This window comes from Podarcis filfolensis (genome assembly GCF_964270895.1).
Source record: "Podarcis filfolensis genome assembly, chromosome: 4".
In the NCBI taxonomy this organism is placed as follows: domain Eukaryota; kingdom Metazoa; phylum Chordata; class Lepidosauria; order Squamata; family Lacertidae; genus Podarcis; species Podarcis filfolensis.
The window spans coordinates 95,689,220-95,703,793 of record NC_139607.1 but is presented as its reverse complement, the minus strand read 5'-3'; the positions used below and the strand labels follow the sequence as shown (position 1 = coordinate 95,703,793).

At 48.4% G+C, this 14,574-nt stretch overlaps 2 protein-coding genes across 14 annotated transcripts in view; one reads left to right on the top strand and one right to left on the bottom strand.

The window, feature by feature from the left end:
• Positions 1-14,574, bottom strand: part of LOC310761832 (retinal guanylyl cyclase 2-like) — a gene marked incomplete at its 5' end in the record, with an annotated part of 299,090 nt that overhangs the window by 158,334 nt on the left and 126,182 nt on the right. The gene's annotated exons all lie outside the window — the stretch shown is intronic.
• Positions 1-14,574, top strand: part of EMSY (EMSY transcriptional repressor, BRCA2 interacting) — a 44,392-nt gene that overhangs the window by 27,261 nt on the left and 2,557 nt on the right. For 3 of the 13 annotated variants that reach the window (XM_083609560.1, XM_083609557.1, XM_083609559.1), the window contains 7 exons: positions 1,349-1,513; positions 2,305-2,460; positions 4,459-4,518; positions 5,955-6,101; positions 6,778-6,932; positions 8,360-8,941; positions 13,495-14,001. In XM_083609560.1, coding sequence (XP_083465686.1) covers positions 1,349-1,513; positions 2,305-2,460; positions 4,459-4,518; positions 5,955-6,101; positions 6,778-6,932; positions 8,360-8,941; positions 13,495-14,001 — 1,772 coding nt within the window. Of the gene's footprint in view, positions 1-1,348; positions 1,514-2,304; positions 2,461-4,458; positions 4,519-5,954; positions 6,102-6,777; positions 6,933-8,359; positions 8,942-12,892; positions 12,991-13,494; positions 14,002-14,574 lie in introns of all 13 variants that reach the window. The other 10 variants (XM_083609565.1, XM_083609564.1, XM_083609566.1 and 7 more) reach the window with 5 other exon arrangements.

Here is a 14,574-nt window from a genome sequence, read left to right as displayed (position 1 = left end):
CTTGGTTTCCTCCTATTTCCATCTTTGTCTGTGATCATTTTCGTAAGAAAACATGGCCGCCTAGATCGATGGCCAACAGGGAGCAGCAAAGTGCAAATTGGAGGAGGTGGGAAGAACAGCAGCTTTGACATCCCTGAAGTTACATGAAATTCGTTTTGAAGAGTTCGCACCCAACAAACTCCCAAGCTGTAAGATGGGCCTGCGGCTTAGCTAGGAGAAATATCAAAAGCAATTCTTTAGAGATGCCCCCCTTCTCTTAAGTGCTGTCCAGACCGCGGAGAGAATAATTAGGTGCACTCTTCCCACCTTGGATCAAATCTATGCTTCCAAGTGCCATAAGAAAGCTGCAGAGATAGCGCAGGACAGTGCACACCCCGGAAATGATCTCTTTCAGCTTCTGCCTTCTGGAAGAAGGTTCAGGGTTATAAAGACCAGGACTAGCTGCCTGAGAAACAATTTCTATACAAATGCGATTTTGGTTTTAAATGCAGTGTAAGGAGTCTCTATGGGAGTATATTGTATTTAAAAATGGGGTATCAGAGTTTTTAGGGGGCTAACCAGGCTGGGATAGCTGGGATAGGAGACTTGTTGGTTTTTGAATGTCTGATGTAGATTTTTTCAATTTCGTTGTTCTGTATGGGACAATGACAATAGAGATAATTTTTTCATCTAATGAAGCTGAACATTGGAAGATTCAGGGCAGATAAAATAATAGAACACACAGTGATGGCCACCACCTTGGATGGCTTTAAAAGACGATTAGACAGATTCATGGAGGAGCGGGCTATCGATGGCTAGAATACCAGTTGCTGGAAACTGCAGGAGCATAGACTGCACTTAAAGGGACGCGGGTGGCGCTGTGGGTTAAACCACAGAGCCTAGGACTTGCCGATCAGAAGGTCGGCGGTTCAAATCCCCGCGACGGGGTGAGCTCCCGTTGCCCGGTCCCTGCTCCTGCCCACCTAGCAGTTCAAAAGCACATCAAAGTGCAAGTAGATAAATAGGTAAAGGTAAGTTTACCTTTCTCTCTGGCGGGAAGGTACACGGCGTTTCCGTGCACTGCTCTGGTTCGCCAGAAGTGGCTTAGTCATGCTGGCCACATGACCCAGAAGCTGTACGCCGGCTCCCTCGGCTGATAAAGCGAGATGAGCGCCGCAACCCCAGAGTCGGCCACGACTGGACCTAATGGTCAGGGGTCCCTTTACCTTTATTTAGATTGCACTTACGCTCGAATCCTGCTCACAGGTTTTCCACAGGCATCTGTTTCGCCGTTGTGAAAACCGGATGCTGGACCGTTGGCCTGATCCAGCAGGCTCTCCTTGCGATATTATGTTCCTTTGTGTCTCAGATTCCCAGCCTGTGGTTCACGTCATTGCCTCCCGAAGCCAGGATTGGTCAGAACACGAGATTGCTGTGGACTCCAGCCCCACCATAATCTACCAGGACGTCTCTAGTGAATCCCAGTCGGCCACTTCGACAATTAAAGCGCTGTTGGAGCTCCAGCAAACAACAGGTGGGCGCTCTTGATCCCGGAGCGTCTGTGGTTCCCTTGCGTCAACTAACTTGCGTTTTTATTTCAGTGGCAAAAAAGGTCTTGGTCCTGTTTATGTGTGCTGCTCACCCCCTTTCCCTAGAGAGCCGGTATGGCGTGGTGGTTAGATTGTCTGACTAGATTCTGAGGGACCAGGGTTCAAATCCCCACTCGGCCATGCAGCTCACTGAGTGACCTTGGGCCAGTCGCTACCTCTCAGCCTAACCTACCCCACTGGGTTGCTGTGGGGATTAAATGAGGAGAGCGACAACCATGTACAGGCAACTCCCCATTTACGCGGGGGTTATGTACTGAGGCACCGCATGTTTAAGTGAAATTGCGTATATTTGGAACAGTGTTGAAAAAGCCCAAAAGCAACACATTCACTCCCTCCAAACCTCCTTGCTCAAGCTCCAACTCTCCACAGGCCTCAAGCGTCGGTGCAAAGGCTCCTGGGATTGCCTTTGCAAAGGCTTATGGGATTACTAGACGCTGTTTCGCACAATTTTTGCCCTTTTTGTGCTCTTTTAGGCCTGCTTTGCCCCTTTCGTGCCCCTTTGCAGCAATGAATGTGTGTGCAGTTGCGCATGAAAATGGGGGGTTGCCTGTATATCTCCTTGAATTACAAAGTGGCAAAGATATGCAATAAATAAATGAATAAAATTTTTGGCATGTGTCATTGGGGGCTTATGTGCTTTACTTAGTCTTGTGTCCGAAACAAAAAGCAACAACAGTGATCTCTGCTTTCCCCCCCCTCCTTTATGCCTGAGTAGTGAAGGAGAAATTGGAATCCAAGCCAAGGCAGCCAACGATTGATCTGAGCCAAATGGCAGTTCCTATCCAGATGACCCAAGAGAAGCGACATTCTCCAGAAAGCCCCTCTATCGCCGTGGTGGAGTCAGAACTGGTTGCAGAATACATCACCACTGGTGAGTCACGTAGGAGACATGGGAGGGGGAGAAGGTCCTGGTGGGACTTCAATATATATATATATATATTGCAAGCAGGATGTGGAAAACTTCACAGACCTTTGGGACCTCCCAACGACCAGTTTATTGAGCATCCATCCTGATTTAGAAGGTGTGCAACCCTTGCTTTCTTTTGCATTCCCATCACTTTCCTTACCGCAAAAAAAAAACAATCTTTTGGGGAAGCGGGTTTGATGCAGTAGAGCTCTGAATGAATGAGCAGGGCAGAGAGAGTAGATCAGGCACCCCCAAACTCAGCCCTCCAGATGTTTTGGGACTACAGTTCCCATCATCCCTGACCACTGGTCCTGTTAGCTAGGGATCATGGGAGTTGTAGTCCCAAAACATCTGGAGGGCCGAGTTTGGGGGTGCTTGGAATAGATTGTCACTGAAGAGTACATGATTAGCATGGAACTTGCTGCCACAGGTTGTGGTTGTGGCGCTTGGTTTGGAGAGGGGATTAGAGAAATCCTTGGCAGAAGAGAAGTTGCATCAATTGCTAGTAGCCATGATAGCTAAATGGAACTTCCATATTTAGAGGCAACCTGCCTGAGGACGCGGGTGGCGCTGTGGGTTAAACCACAGAGCCTAGGACTTGCCGATCAGAAGGTCGGCGGTTCGAATCCCTGAGCTCCCGTTGCTCAGTCCCAGCTCCTGCCCACCTAGTAGTTTGAAAGCACTTCAAAGTGCAAGAAGATAAATAGGTACTGCTGCAGCGGGAAGGTAAACGGCATTTCTGTGCGCTGCTCTGGTTCGCCAGAAGCGGCTTAGTCCTGCTGGCCACGTGACGCAGAAGCTGTACGCCGGTTCCCTTGGCCGGTAAAGCGAGATGAGCGCCACAACCCCAGAGTCAGCCACGACTGGACCTAATGGTCAGGGGTCCCTTTACCTTTACCTTTTTACCTGGGGACAAACAGTGGAAAGAGGACTGTTGCTTTAATGCCCTGCTTGTGGGCTGGTTATCCACTTTGGGGCAGAGAATGAAGGTCTTCCTAGGCCTTGTGGTCTGATCAGCAGGGCTGCTGTTAAATTCTTACTTTTGAGCATTGACAGATCTTGGGCAGAAGAAAGTGCCAACTCTGGGAATTGGCTAGAGAGAATAGTTGGGGTGTAATTTGTATTACGGCTCCATCTTGGAGCCTGCAGCTGAACCATGTTCAGGAATTAGTGGAGCTTCTGAGTAAATGCAGAGTGCCTCTCTCACTACCCACACTTGATCCCCTCCAAGAAAAAGGGGGACAACCAACTCCCAACTCCAGGATTTGGAAGTACTGTGAAGGCCTCTCCATTTCCCATCCCTTATTCATGCCTAGCAGATCCTGTTTTTGCCTGGCTTTATGGATTGTATTTGGGAATGAGGCAGTCTCCAAGGTGTGTATCTGGGAAGGTTGTAGGTGGCTGCTTTTCTCAGCTGCTGTATGTCTCCCCTCTCGCCCACTCTTCCTCTCTCACACACCCCTGCCCAAATAATGGAGCCTGTGGAATAGCTTGCCACAGATTCTTGTCAAACAGAACCATAGAATTGTAGAGTTGGGTGGGAGCCAAAGCTTGAGCCCAACCCCCTGCAATGCAGAGCAGTTGATGTCTGCCTCCTTAACGCTCGAAAATTTCCTTGGCGGCTGTATAGCCTATCCTTCCTCTCCACTTCATGGCTTGACTCCTGCTGAACGTGCCCTGAAGCTGGCATTGGATGTTAGATTAGATGTAGGTTAGTCTTCGTTCTGATCTAGCAGGCGCTCTGTTTGCATTTGAGGAACATTTTGCAACACGCTGGTTGGAGCACTTGCTCTGCATGCAGAAGGTCCCGGGTTCAAGCCCCAGCATCTACAGGTAGGGCTGGGGAAGACTCCTGGACAGATCACGATAAATAGTTGGTTTTGCTTTAGAGCAAGCGCTGGCTGGAGATGAGCAGAGCAAATTGCCTCTTCTCGTATCTCTAACATCTTTGTCTATCTGCAGACTCAGGAAGACAGCACTGTATTCCTTCACATTCGGAAGAATACCTCCAAAGCCACATAGGTTAGATGTTTTATTTCTAAAAGACATTAAAAAACATTATAGACTGTTCTGGAGGCCCTTGGGGTGACCTTATACAGCATGGGAGTGCTGGTGTGCATCAGCATTGGGATCCGTTATTTTATCTGGATCAGTACATGACGTTTCCAATTTATTTTATTTTTTACACTAGAAAGCTTTGCCCAAGTGCTTATAGATTAGCAGTTTGAAGTCTCCAGTTGATTGTATTGGCTGTTGGTTCTGAGAGCTGCTACCATGGACACTTCTTTTTAGCCTTTCTGTGGTAGCAGAGGGAACTAGAACATTGCCATGACTACTTGTTCCTCTGTACCATTGCAAAAAGCAAAGAAAAGCCTGGCAAGGAGTGGGCAAGCATGTAACTGATGGCTCTAGGGCAGCGGTTCTCAACCTGTGGGTCCCCAGATGTTGTTGAACTACAACTCCCATCACCCCTAGCTAGCAAGGCCAGAGCTCAGGGATGATGGGAGTTGTAGTCCAACAACATCTGGGGACCCACAGGTTGAGAACCACTGCTCTAGGGTCTGGAAGGAGGCTTTCTGTGGGTGACTGTAGCAGTTGTCAGAATTGACAGCTTCCAGTAGTCATATGGAGGCTTCTGACCACATAGAGGCTTGTTCACAAGGCATCTATGTAACCTATGTAACTGGGGAAGAGGTGTGGAGACGGTTTGGATCTTATCCTGGATTTTAATGAGCCTATTGATTTCCCACACTTCCTTTGAAGATTTAGGACTGCATTTTTCTTCTCTCTCACTGGAATGTGCCAACAAATTACTCGTTGGTTGTTGTTGTTTTTTTAAAAGCATAACATTGCTGGGCTTTTGCCTACTCACAATGATTAACCAGGATTCCTTGTGAGTTTCTTGGTGTACAGAATTTTCTGCAAGGGCAGAGTTATTTAAAGCAATTACTCAAGAGCGAGTTTCACTTGTGCCATTGCTGTGATACAGAAGATGATAGAAAAGACCCAAAACATGGCACCTTTAACCAGGACAAGTCCACAGGTTTCCTGGTAGGCATCTGGTTGGCCACTGTGAGAACAGGATGCTCAGCTAGTTGGACCTTTGACCTGACCCAGCTGCCAGACTCTTCTCAACGTTGTGTTATCCACTTGTGTGTATTTGCACAGGTTGTTAAGAATGTGGTTTTGTTCCTTTCTAGTGCGTAGGCTTTTGAAAGACACCTTGCACGTTCACTTGAACTGCAAAGGACGGGGAAACGAGACATTCTGATGGGGACTTGGTTTTCCTGAGCCTTCCAAAACCTCCACCTGTTTTGGAGGTAGCTGTGGAAACCCAGCTTGCAACCTTTCTGTCAATCTCCACTGTGACTCAAAAGACGCGGCAGGAGGAGACTTGGAATCCCAGGGCAGGGAACAGATATGGCCCCATTCCACCCACCCTTTGCTTTTCTCCGTAGGAATGAACAAATGGCCAAGAACAATTGGCCATAAGAACATAAGAAGAGCCTGCTGGATCAGGCCAATGACCCAAGTAGTGCCGCACTCTGCTCTTACAGTGGCCAACCAGATGCTCGTTATGGGAAACGCGCAAGCAGGATTCAAACGCAAGTGCCCCCTCTCCCCTTCTGTGGTTTCCATAAACTGGCATTCAGAAGCATCCCTGCCTCCCAGCCGTGGAGGCAGAGCAATAGCCATCATGGCTAGTAGCTGTCGACAACCCTCTTTTCCATTTATAGTGGGTGAAGTTAAAGCTCCGCAGGTGGGGTCAACAATGCATCAAGGACAGTCTCTGCTCTTTCCCCTGGAAACCTGCTGATGGAGATCCCGTGTGTCTATGCACGTAGGAGAAAGGTGCAGGATGGGATCCTTGCAGTGTACAACCCCACTCCGTGCTGTACCCTTTCTTGAGCAAGTTTTGGAACGTGGTGGCCGCTTAGAAGTGGTGCTCTCTGTTCCTTCCCGCCCCACCCACCCCTCCCAGATCTACACTGTCACTTTAGGTGACATTCCCTACCTGCCTGTAGCTGTACATCAGCCTTCACCAGCCCTAGGGCTGTGGGGAGTTGTAGTTCAAAGCACTTAGAGGCAAAGGCTGATCCACGTCCCTTTGACCCCAGCATGTAAGACTAGCACTGCTGCTGAACACACTTACTTTAAATCTCACCAGTTTTTCCATGGCTTCATGAGAATTCCAGTGGAGCAGGCAGACGCACCCTGAGAGGCTACCGTTGATCTTTTTCTTCCTTCCTTCCTGTCCTTCCTTCCCTTTCTCACTTCCAGTTAGCCACCGGTCCCAGCCTCACCAGCAGTCCTCCCAGCCCCAGCGGACTCTGCTGCAGCACGTGGCCCAGTCCCAGACAGCAACGCAAACGTCGGTCGTGGTGAAATCCATCCCAGCCTCCTCCACGGGCGCCATCACCCACATCATGCAGCAGGTCAGTAACTGTCTCTCCAACGCAGCCTTTTTTCGATCCAGAGAGGTTCCTGTGATTGGGCCTCCGGTATCTAGCTGTGTTTCCCCTCTTGAGGGGTTGATGCTAGAGATTTGGAAACTCCCTCCCTGGAGAAGCTAATACAGTACCTTGGTTCTCAAATGCCTTGGTACTCAAACAACTTGGAATCCAAACACTGCAAACCCGGAAATAAGTGTACCGGTTTGCAAACTTTTTTTTTGGAAGCCAAATGTGCTCCATTTTGAGCGCTATGCATCCAATTTGAGTGCCACACTTCTGTTTTGAGTGTTACGCTGAGGCCTGTCTGGTTTTGCTATTTATTTTGCTTTTTTGTGGCTCTTTTTGTTTTGTTTTTTTGTGACTGTGTGGAACTCAGTTCAGCTACTGATTGATTGATCGTGCGACGGCAGTACATTGTTTATCGCTTTCATTTTATGGGTCAGTGGTCTCATTAGATAGTAAAATTCATGTTAAAATGCTGTTTTAGGGGTTGTTTTTAAAAGTCTGAAATGGATTAATCCTTTTTGCATTACTTTCTATGGGAAAGCGCGCCTTGGTTTTGGAACACTTTGGTTTTGGAACGGACTTCCGGACCGGATTAAGTTTGAGAAGGAAGTTACCACTATAATAATAATAATACCCCTTACATACACATTTAAAAGACCACAGATTTTTCAGTCAGCCAAAACTTTAGGAGAAAAGGAATGTTTTTGCCTGGCACCTAGGGGTACAGTATGTAAGGATGGCACCAGGCAGACGTACCTGGGGAGAGCATTCCACAGACAGGGAGCCAGCTCAGAAAAGATCCATTCTCATGTTGCCACCCTCCAGGCATCTCATGGAGGAGGCACGTGAAGAAGGACCTCAGTGTCAGGAGTTCAGCCTACACTTGAGTAGGACCCTGGCAGAGACACATGCCCGACTGGCATGTTCCCTCCCTACTGGCCGATTGTTCGGGAGCTTCAAAAGCTTTTTTCTGCCCGAACATCGCAGCGACCGATGCCAACAGACATCGGCACACTTAGGGATCTGCAGAGTCTTCGCAGCTTGCGTAACAGACCTCAGCGACTCAGCATTTTGGCTAATCTACTTTATTTACACATAGACACACACGGAGCACTGCAACATGGCTCCCTCTCTCTCTAGCACCAGACAGCAAAGGGAAAAAGGACAATAGTCCCACTTCACGGAACACAGTAACGCAAACATCCTGTCTCCGTCACTTCCCACTCTGTGAAGTCAAAACATACACCGTCATGTGAAAGACAACAATCCCATGACTGCAATCATAGATCAGGAATTCTAACACTCAGATCATAATTGCAGGGTCCAGGCTAGTTCATAAGGGGAGTGGTATCCCGTAAGAATGCATTGAACACTGACGTCTTTTCTCCTTTGTGTGCGTCAAGGCCCTGAGCAGCCACACGGCCTTCACCAAGCACAGCGAGCAGCTGGGGACAGAGGAAGGGGAGGTCGAGGAGATGGACACCTTGGACCCCCAGACGGGCCTCTTCTACCGCTCGGCGCTGGTGCAGGCACAGAAGCAGCAGAAGCTGAGCCAGCCGCCCCAGCTGGAGCAGACGCAGCTTCAGGTCAAGACCCTCCAGTGCTTCCAGGCCAAACAGAAGCAGACCATCCACCTCCAGGCAGAACAGCTGCCCCACAAGCTGCCCCAGATGCCCCAGCTCTCCATCCGGCACCAGAAGCTCGCCCCGCTGCCGCAGGAGCTGGCTCAGCCCAAGCTGGATGCCCCGCAGGCGGCAGCACCGCCCCCTCCTCCGCCCCACCACCCCATAGCCCGTGAGAGGCAGCTGCCCACCTTGGTGGCCCAGCCCCAGCAGACGGTCGTCCAGGTCCTGGCCGTCAAGACCACCCAGCAGCTGCCTAAACTGCAGCAGGCGCCCACCGCCCAAAAGATCTACGTCCAGCCCCAGCCGCCCCAGGGACAGATGCAGCTTTCCACCCCTCCTGAGAAGCAGCCGGCAAGCCAGGTAAAGGACTCGGGGCGCTGCGAGGGGTTGAGGGGGGGGGGGGAGAATTCCACTTGCCTTGAGGGCCCCATGGAAGCTGCCATGTTGAACAGTGAAAAAAAAGACAGTCACGTAACCAAGAAATTACACAAAGCAAAAAAAATTACCACGAAAATCCCTGGAACGAGAAGTACCATATTTTTCTATAAGTTGCACCAGCCCACAAGATGCACCTAGTTATTGGAGGAGGAAAACAAGAAGAAAAAATATTCTGAATCTCAGAAGCCAGAACAGCAAGAGGGATCGCTGCGCAGCAAAAGCAGCAATCCCTCTTGCTGTTCTGGCTTCTGGGATAGCTGTGCAGCCTGCATTCACTCCATAAGACGCACACACATTTCCCCTTACTTTTTAGGAGGGGAAAAGTGAGTCTTACAGAGCAAAAAATACGGTAATTGACTATAGAATAACAAAAAAATAAAAAAATAGACTAGAATTAAACAAAGACTTTATGAGATGCCGGCTACAAAACTCGTTTCACTGAACTAATCTGTTTCCTCAGAAGGAAATAAAGAAATAATAAGATTTTAAGTGAGATCAAACAGGCTCAAGAGCAGGGCTGAAAATGCTTCCTCGAGTTTACAAAAAAGGTATAAAAACCTCAGTGACAAGTTTTAAACATAGCCCTGTTTAAGAGAATCCAGCAGTCGTGATAAGAAATTGAGGTTTTAAAGTTTCAAACAAACTCAAAAAGCAGGGCAGAAACTCAAAAAAGTTTTAAACATGAACCTTATTTAAGAGAACCAAGCAGTAGTAATAAGAAATTGAGTTTGTTTCTTTATTTCCTTCTGAGGAAACTGATTAGTTCAGTGAAACGAGTTTTGTAGCCGGCATCTCGTAAAGTCTTTGTTTAATTCTAGTTTATTTTATTTTTTAATTTTTGCTATTCTATAGTCGATTACTTCTTGTTTCAGGGATTTTCACGGTAATTTCTTTTGTGTAATGCCGTGTTGAACAGAGCAGCCACTGTCTCCTCCTGCCAATGGCTGCCACTTGGTAGCATTCGTATGATTTGCCTGTGAGGAGGATGAGGCTTTGGCGAGGACAGAGCTAAGGGGGCAGAGAACCAGTGGCAAATATATAGGGCCTTTGAGGCTTTCCGTGTTTGTGCTCCTGTTCCCAAGCACCCTTCCCTCTGCTCTTACAATTTTTATTACAATACAGTCGTATCTTTCGCAGGGGGTTGGGTCCAGGGGTTCCAACTAAACCCCAAAACCGCCTGAACTCAGACCCTTAGAGTCGTCTCATGTCTGGCAACTTGGGGCGGGTGGGAGACAGAGAGTGTGCCCAGCACTGCCAGAGCCCACGCCTTTCAAGCAGGTCTTGCCCTCCAAGCAAAGCAGAGAGGCTAAACGCTCTTTTCGTTCCATGCAAACCCAGGGCAATAATAATAATAATAATAATAATAATAATAATAATAATAATAATAATAATAATAATAATAATAATAATTTATTTATACCCCGCCCATCTGGCTGGGTCCCCCCAGTCACTCTGGGCGGCTTCCAACAAAACACTAAAATACAATAACCTATTAAACATTAAAAGCTTCCCTAAACAGGGCTGCCTTTAGATGTCTACTAAAAGTTTGGTAGTTATTTTTCTCTTGGCCATCTGGTGGGAGGGCGTTCCACAGGGCGGGCGCCACCACCGAGAAGGCCCTCTGCCTGGTTCCCTGTAACTTGGCTTCTCGCAACGAGGGAACCGCCAGAAGGCCCTCGGCACTAGACCTCAGAGTCCGGGCGGAACAACGGGGGTGGAGATGCTCCTTCAGGTATACTGGACCGAGGCCGTTTAGGAGCTTTTAAGCTCTCCACCTTGCTTCAGATATCCGCCATCTTCAAATAGCTAAAGGGTTGTCACATGGAAGAGGGAACCAGCTTGTTTTCTTCTGCCCTGGACGGTAGGACTCGAACCAGTGGCTTCATGTTACAAGAAAGGAGATTCCGACTAAACATCAGAAAGAACTGCTCTAACAGTTAGAGCTGTTAGACAGTGGAACGGTCTCTCTTGGGAGGTTGTGGACTCTCCTTGCAGGTTTTTAAGCAAAGGTTAGATGGCCAGCTGCCATAGATGCTTTAGCTGAGATTCCTGCATTGCAGGGGGTTGGACTAGATGACCCTTGGGTTCCCTTCCAACTCTACGATTCTATGCTTGGAGGGCAAGGCCTATTCGGTGTGCCCACTCTGGAATGCTGGCGATAATAATAATAATAATAATAATAATAATAATAATAATAATAATAATATTTTATTTATATCCTGCCCTCCCCAGCCGAAGCCCGGCTCAGAGCGGCTAACAACAATAAAAGTAACACAGCGATGCTCATTTGAGATCTTGCCGGATTTCAGATAGCTTTACGGGACATTGAGAGCCTCCCATAATCCATGCTCCAAGAGGGTTTTGCCCTCCCTCCACCCCAAAAACAAGGCGGAAAACTTCACATCCCTTTCTGTGCCAGGGAAGCCCAAAATAACTTTTAAATGCTCCACCTTGCTTGGTTTTAAGTTGCACGGTTTCAACCAGCCCAGCTTCAGTGGTAGAAATTGTGCAGGTTAAATGCACATAACTTGTGATCGTTCTGTATGTACGATGACTTTTCTCCTCCAAGGAGCACAAGGTAGTGTTCTTGGTTCTCCTTGTTCCCATTTTATCCTCGCTACAGCCCTGTGAGGTAGCATAGGAAGAACATTATTATTATTATTATTATTATTATTATTATTATTATTATTATTATTATTTTATTTATACCCCGCCCTTCCCAGCCAAGGCCAGGCTCAGGGCGGTTAACAACCAATAATAAAAACAAATTGAATGAATATAATTTAAAAACAAAATTAAAATACAATATTAACATATTGAAACCTCATCGCAGGAGGAGAAAGGAAAAGAAAAAAGAAAGAGGGGGAGGGAGGGAATCAAATTGGCTCCAAGCCAAAGGCCAGGCGGAACAACTCTGTCTTACAGGCCCTGCGGAAAGAAATCAGATCCCGCAGGGCCCTGGTCTCATGAGACAGAGCGTTCCACCAGCCTGGAGCCAGTGTTGAAAAGGCCTTGGCTCTGGTTGAAGCTAATCTAACTTCCTTAGGGCCCGGGACCACTAGGGTGTTGCTATTTATGGACCTTAAGGTCCTCCGTGGGGCATACCAGGAGAGGCGGTCCCGTAGGTACGAGGGTCCTAGGCCATGAAGGGCTTTAAAGGTCAAAACCAGCACCTTAAATCTGACCCTGTACTCCACTGGGAGCCAGTGCAGCAGGAAAAGCACTGGGTGAATATGCTCCCATGGCAGGGACCCCGTGAGGAGCCTCGCTGCAGCATTCTGCACCCGCTGGAGTTTCTGGGACAGCTTCAAGGGCAGCCCCGCGTAGAGTGAATTACAGTAGTCAAGCCTGGAGGTGACCCTTGCATGGATCACTGTGGCCGGGGCGGGAAAGGTAAGGGACCAACATAGAAAGCTGTCTTATATGCAGTCAGACCGTGAGTCTCCCTAGCTCAGCATTATCTACCCTGAGTGACAGAGGCTCTCCGTGGTTTCAGAGGTCTCTCTCAGCCCTACCTGGGAATGCTGCTTGGGATTTAAATTGGAAACTTTGGCATGCAAGGCAGCTGATCTGAGCTGTGACCCTTAGGCTGAGGGAGTGTCTGGCTCCAAGGCCACCCATTTAACTTCATAGTTGCGCAGTGATTAAGCTCACGTTTAAGCTATGCTGTGCCAGGAGTGTATTTTTTGAAAGTCAGAGCTGGGTGCAAGGAAGGCGCGACCCCTCTCTGTGCTAGGAAGAGAAGGCCCGCCAGGCTAGTGATTTCTATTAGTTTCAGACGCTTTCTAAATACAGATCTTTTGCAACTGCCATTGCATGGACCGATTTCCTGATTTTATTTCATTTTCACTTTTGTTTTGTTCTTCTTTTTAGGTATAAAGTTATTGATTTCTGTCCCCGTAATACCTTTTTTTGTTAATTTCTGTGGAACGTAAAGACGAAGGCCCGGCGGCACTCTAAGGACCTCCATTGTACGTCTTCCTTTGTCGTTTTACATCACCCTCAGCTTAGTAAAAACTGCTTTCTCTGAGAAGAGCAAACCTCCTTTTCCTTGGGGAAGGGCGCAAAACCACGAAGGGGAAACCAAGGAAAAATGAATCAGCAGACAGAAACATGTATCGATTGCCATAGACGCTTAGGGGCAAAAAGTCACTCCTCTCTTTTTAAAACTCCTTTTGAGGTGGGGGCAGGGGTGGAATTGAGCAGGGAAATGCTTTGGGGGGTGTAAATCCCAAAGGAATACGGGATTGCTGGTTGTAGATGCCTAAGCAAGGCACCTCGCAGTCTGAAAGCCTCTCCAGCCTCTTAACGTATTATCCCCCTTACGTTGCTATGTATTATTCTGTCTCACAGCACTTTGACTTTCAAAATCACGCCCCCGTTGCTGGTGTTTATTACTGTCATTTAGGTTTAAGTAGCGCCATGCGTCCAGCCAGCCTGCCCGTAACCTGCATGAACCCCCTTTTAATTCCCAGGTGCACCAGCCCATCATAACCCAAGGATCCTCTGTTACAAAGATAACCTTTGAAGGCCACCAGCCGCCCACCGTCTCCAAGGTGACCAGCATCAGCGCGGTGCCCAAGCTGGCGCCGCCCCTTCCGAACCTCTTTCCCGCCCAGGTGTCTGCAAAGACGGCGGTGGCGGACATTTTGAAAATGTCCATGATGGAAGCCCAGATCGACACCAGCGTGGACCGCGTGGCGGCGGACCCACCAAACAGCAAGGCCTCCCCCGCCGGCGGCGGGCCCCCCGGCGAAGCGGAATCCGTGCCCGCCTCGGTGCTGAGAGTGGCCACGGTCGGGATGGCAGCGTCGGTCCTCCAGCAGCCCAAGCGCCTGGACTCTGCCTCGAGCCCCCCTGCCATCAAGCTGTCCTTGCCAGAGAGGAAGCAGGGCGCCCCGGCTGCCGGCAACCACTTCATTCGCATCCAGAACATCGCCCCAAAGAAAGTGGAGGAGATTCCTGCGGAGATCTTGATCCAGGTAAACTGGGGGGAGATAAAAGATAAATTTAAGGAACTTAAAATTTAAGGAACTGATTGTAAAATCAGTGGAATGTATACAGTGGTACCTTGGGTTACATACGCTTCAGGTTACAGACTCCGCTAACCCAGAAATAGTACCTTGGGTTAAGAACTTTGCTTCAGGATGAGAACAGAAATCGCGCGGATGGCGGCAGCCGGAGAGGCCCCATTAGCTAAAGTGGTTCTTCAGGTTAAGAACAGTTTCAGGCTAAGAACGGACCTCCAGAACGAATTAAGTACTTAACCCGAGGTATCACTGTACAGTGGTACCTCAGGTTACAAACACTTCAGGTTACAAACTCTGCTAACCTGGAAGGGTTATCTCAAGTTGAGAACTTTGCCCCAGGAGGGGAACGGAAATCGTGTGCCAGCGGCGAAAGCATGCCTCTAGTTAAGAACAGTTTCAGGTTAAGAACGCACCCCCGGAACGAATTAAGTTCATAACTAGAGGTACCACTGTGTATCTGAGAAGTATAAATTTAAAAAAATTTAAAAAAGAAAGCTGTCACAAAAAAGTGCCTTTAAGCTCTCT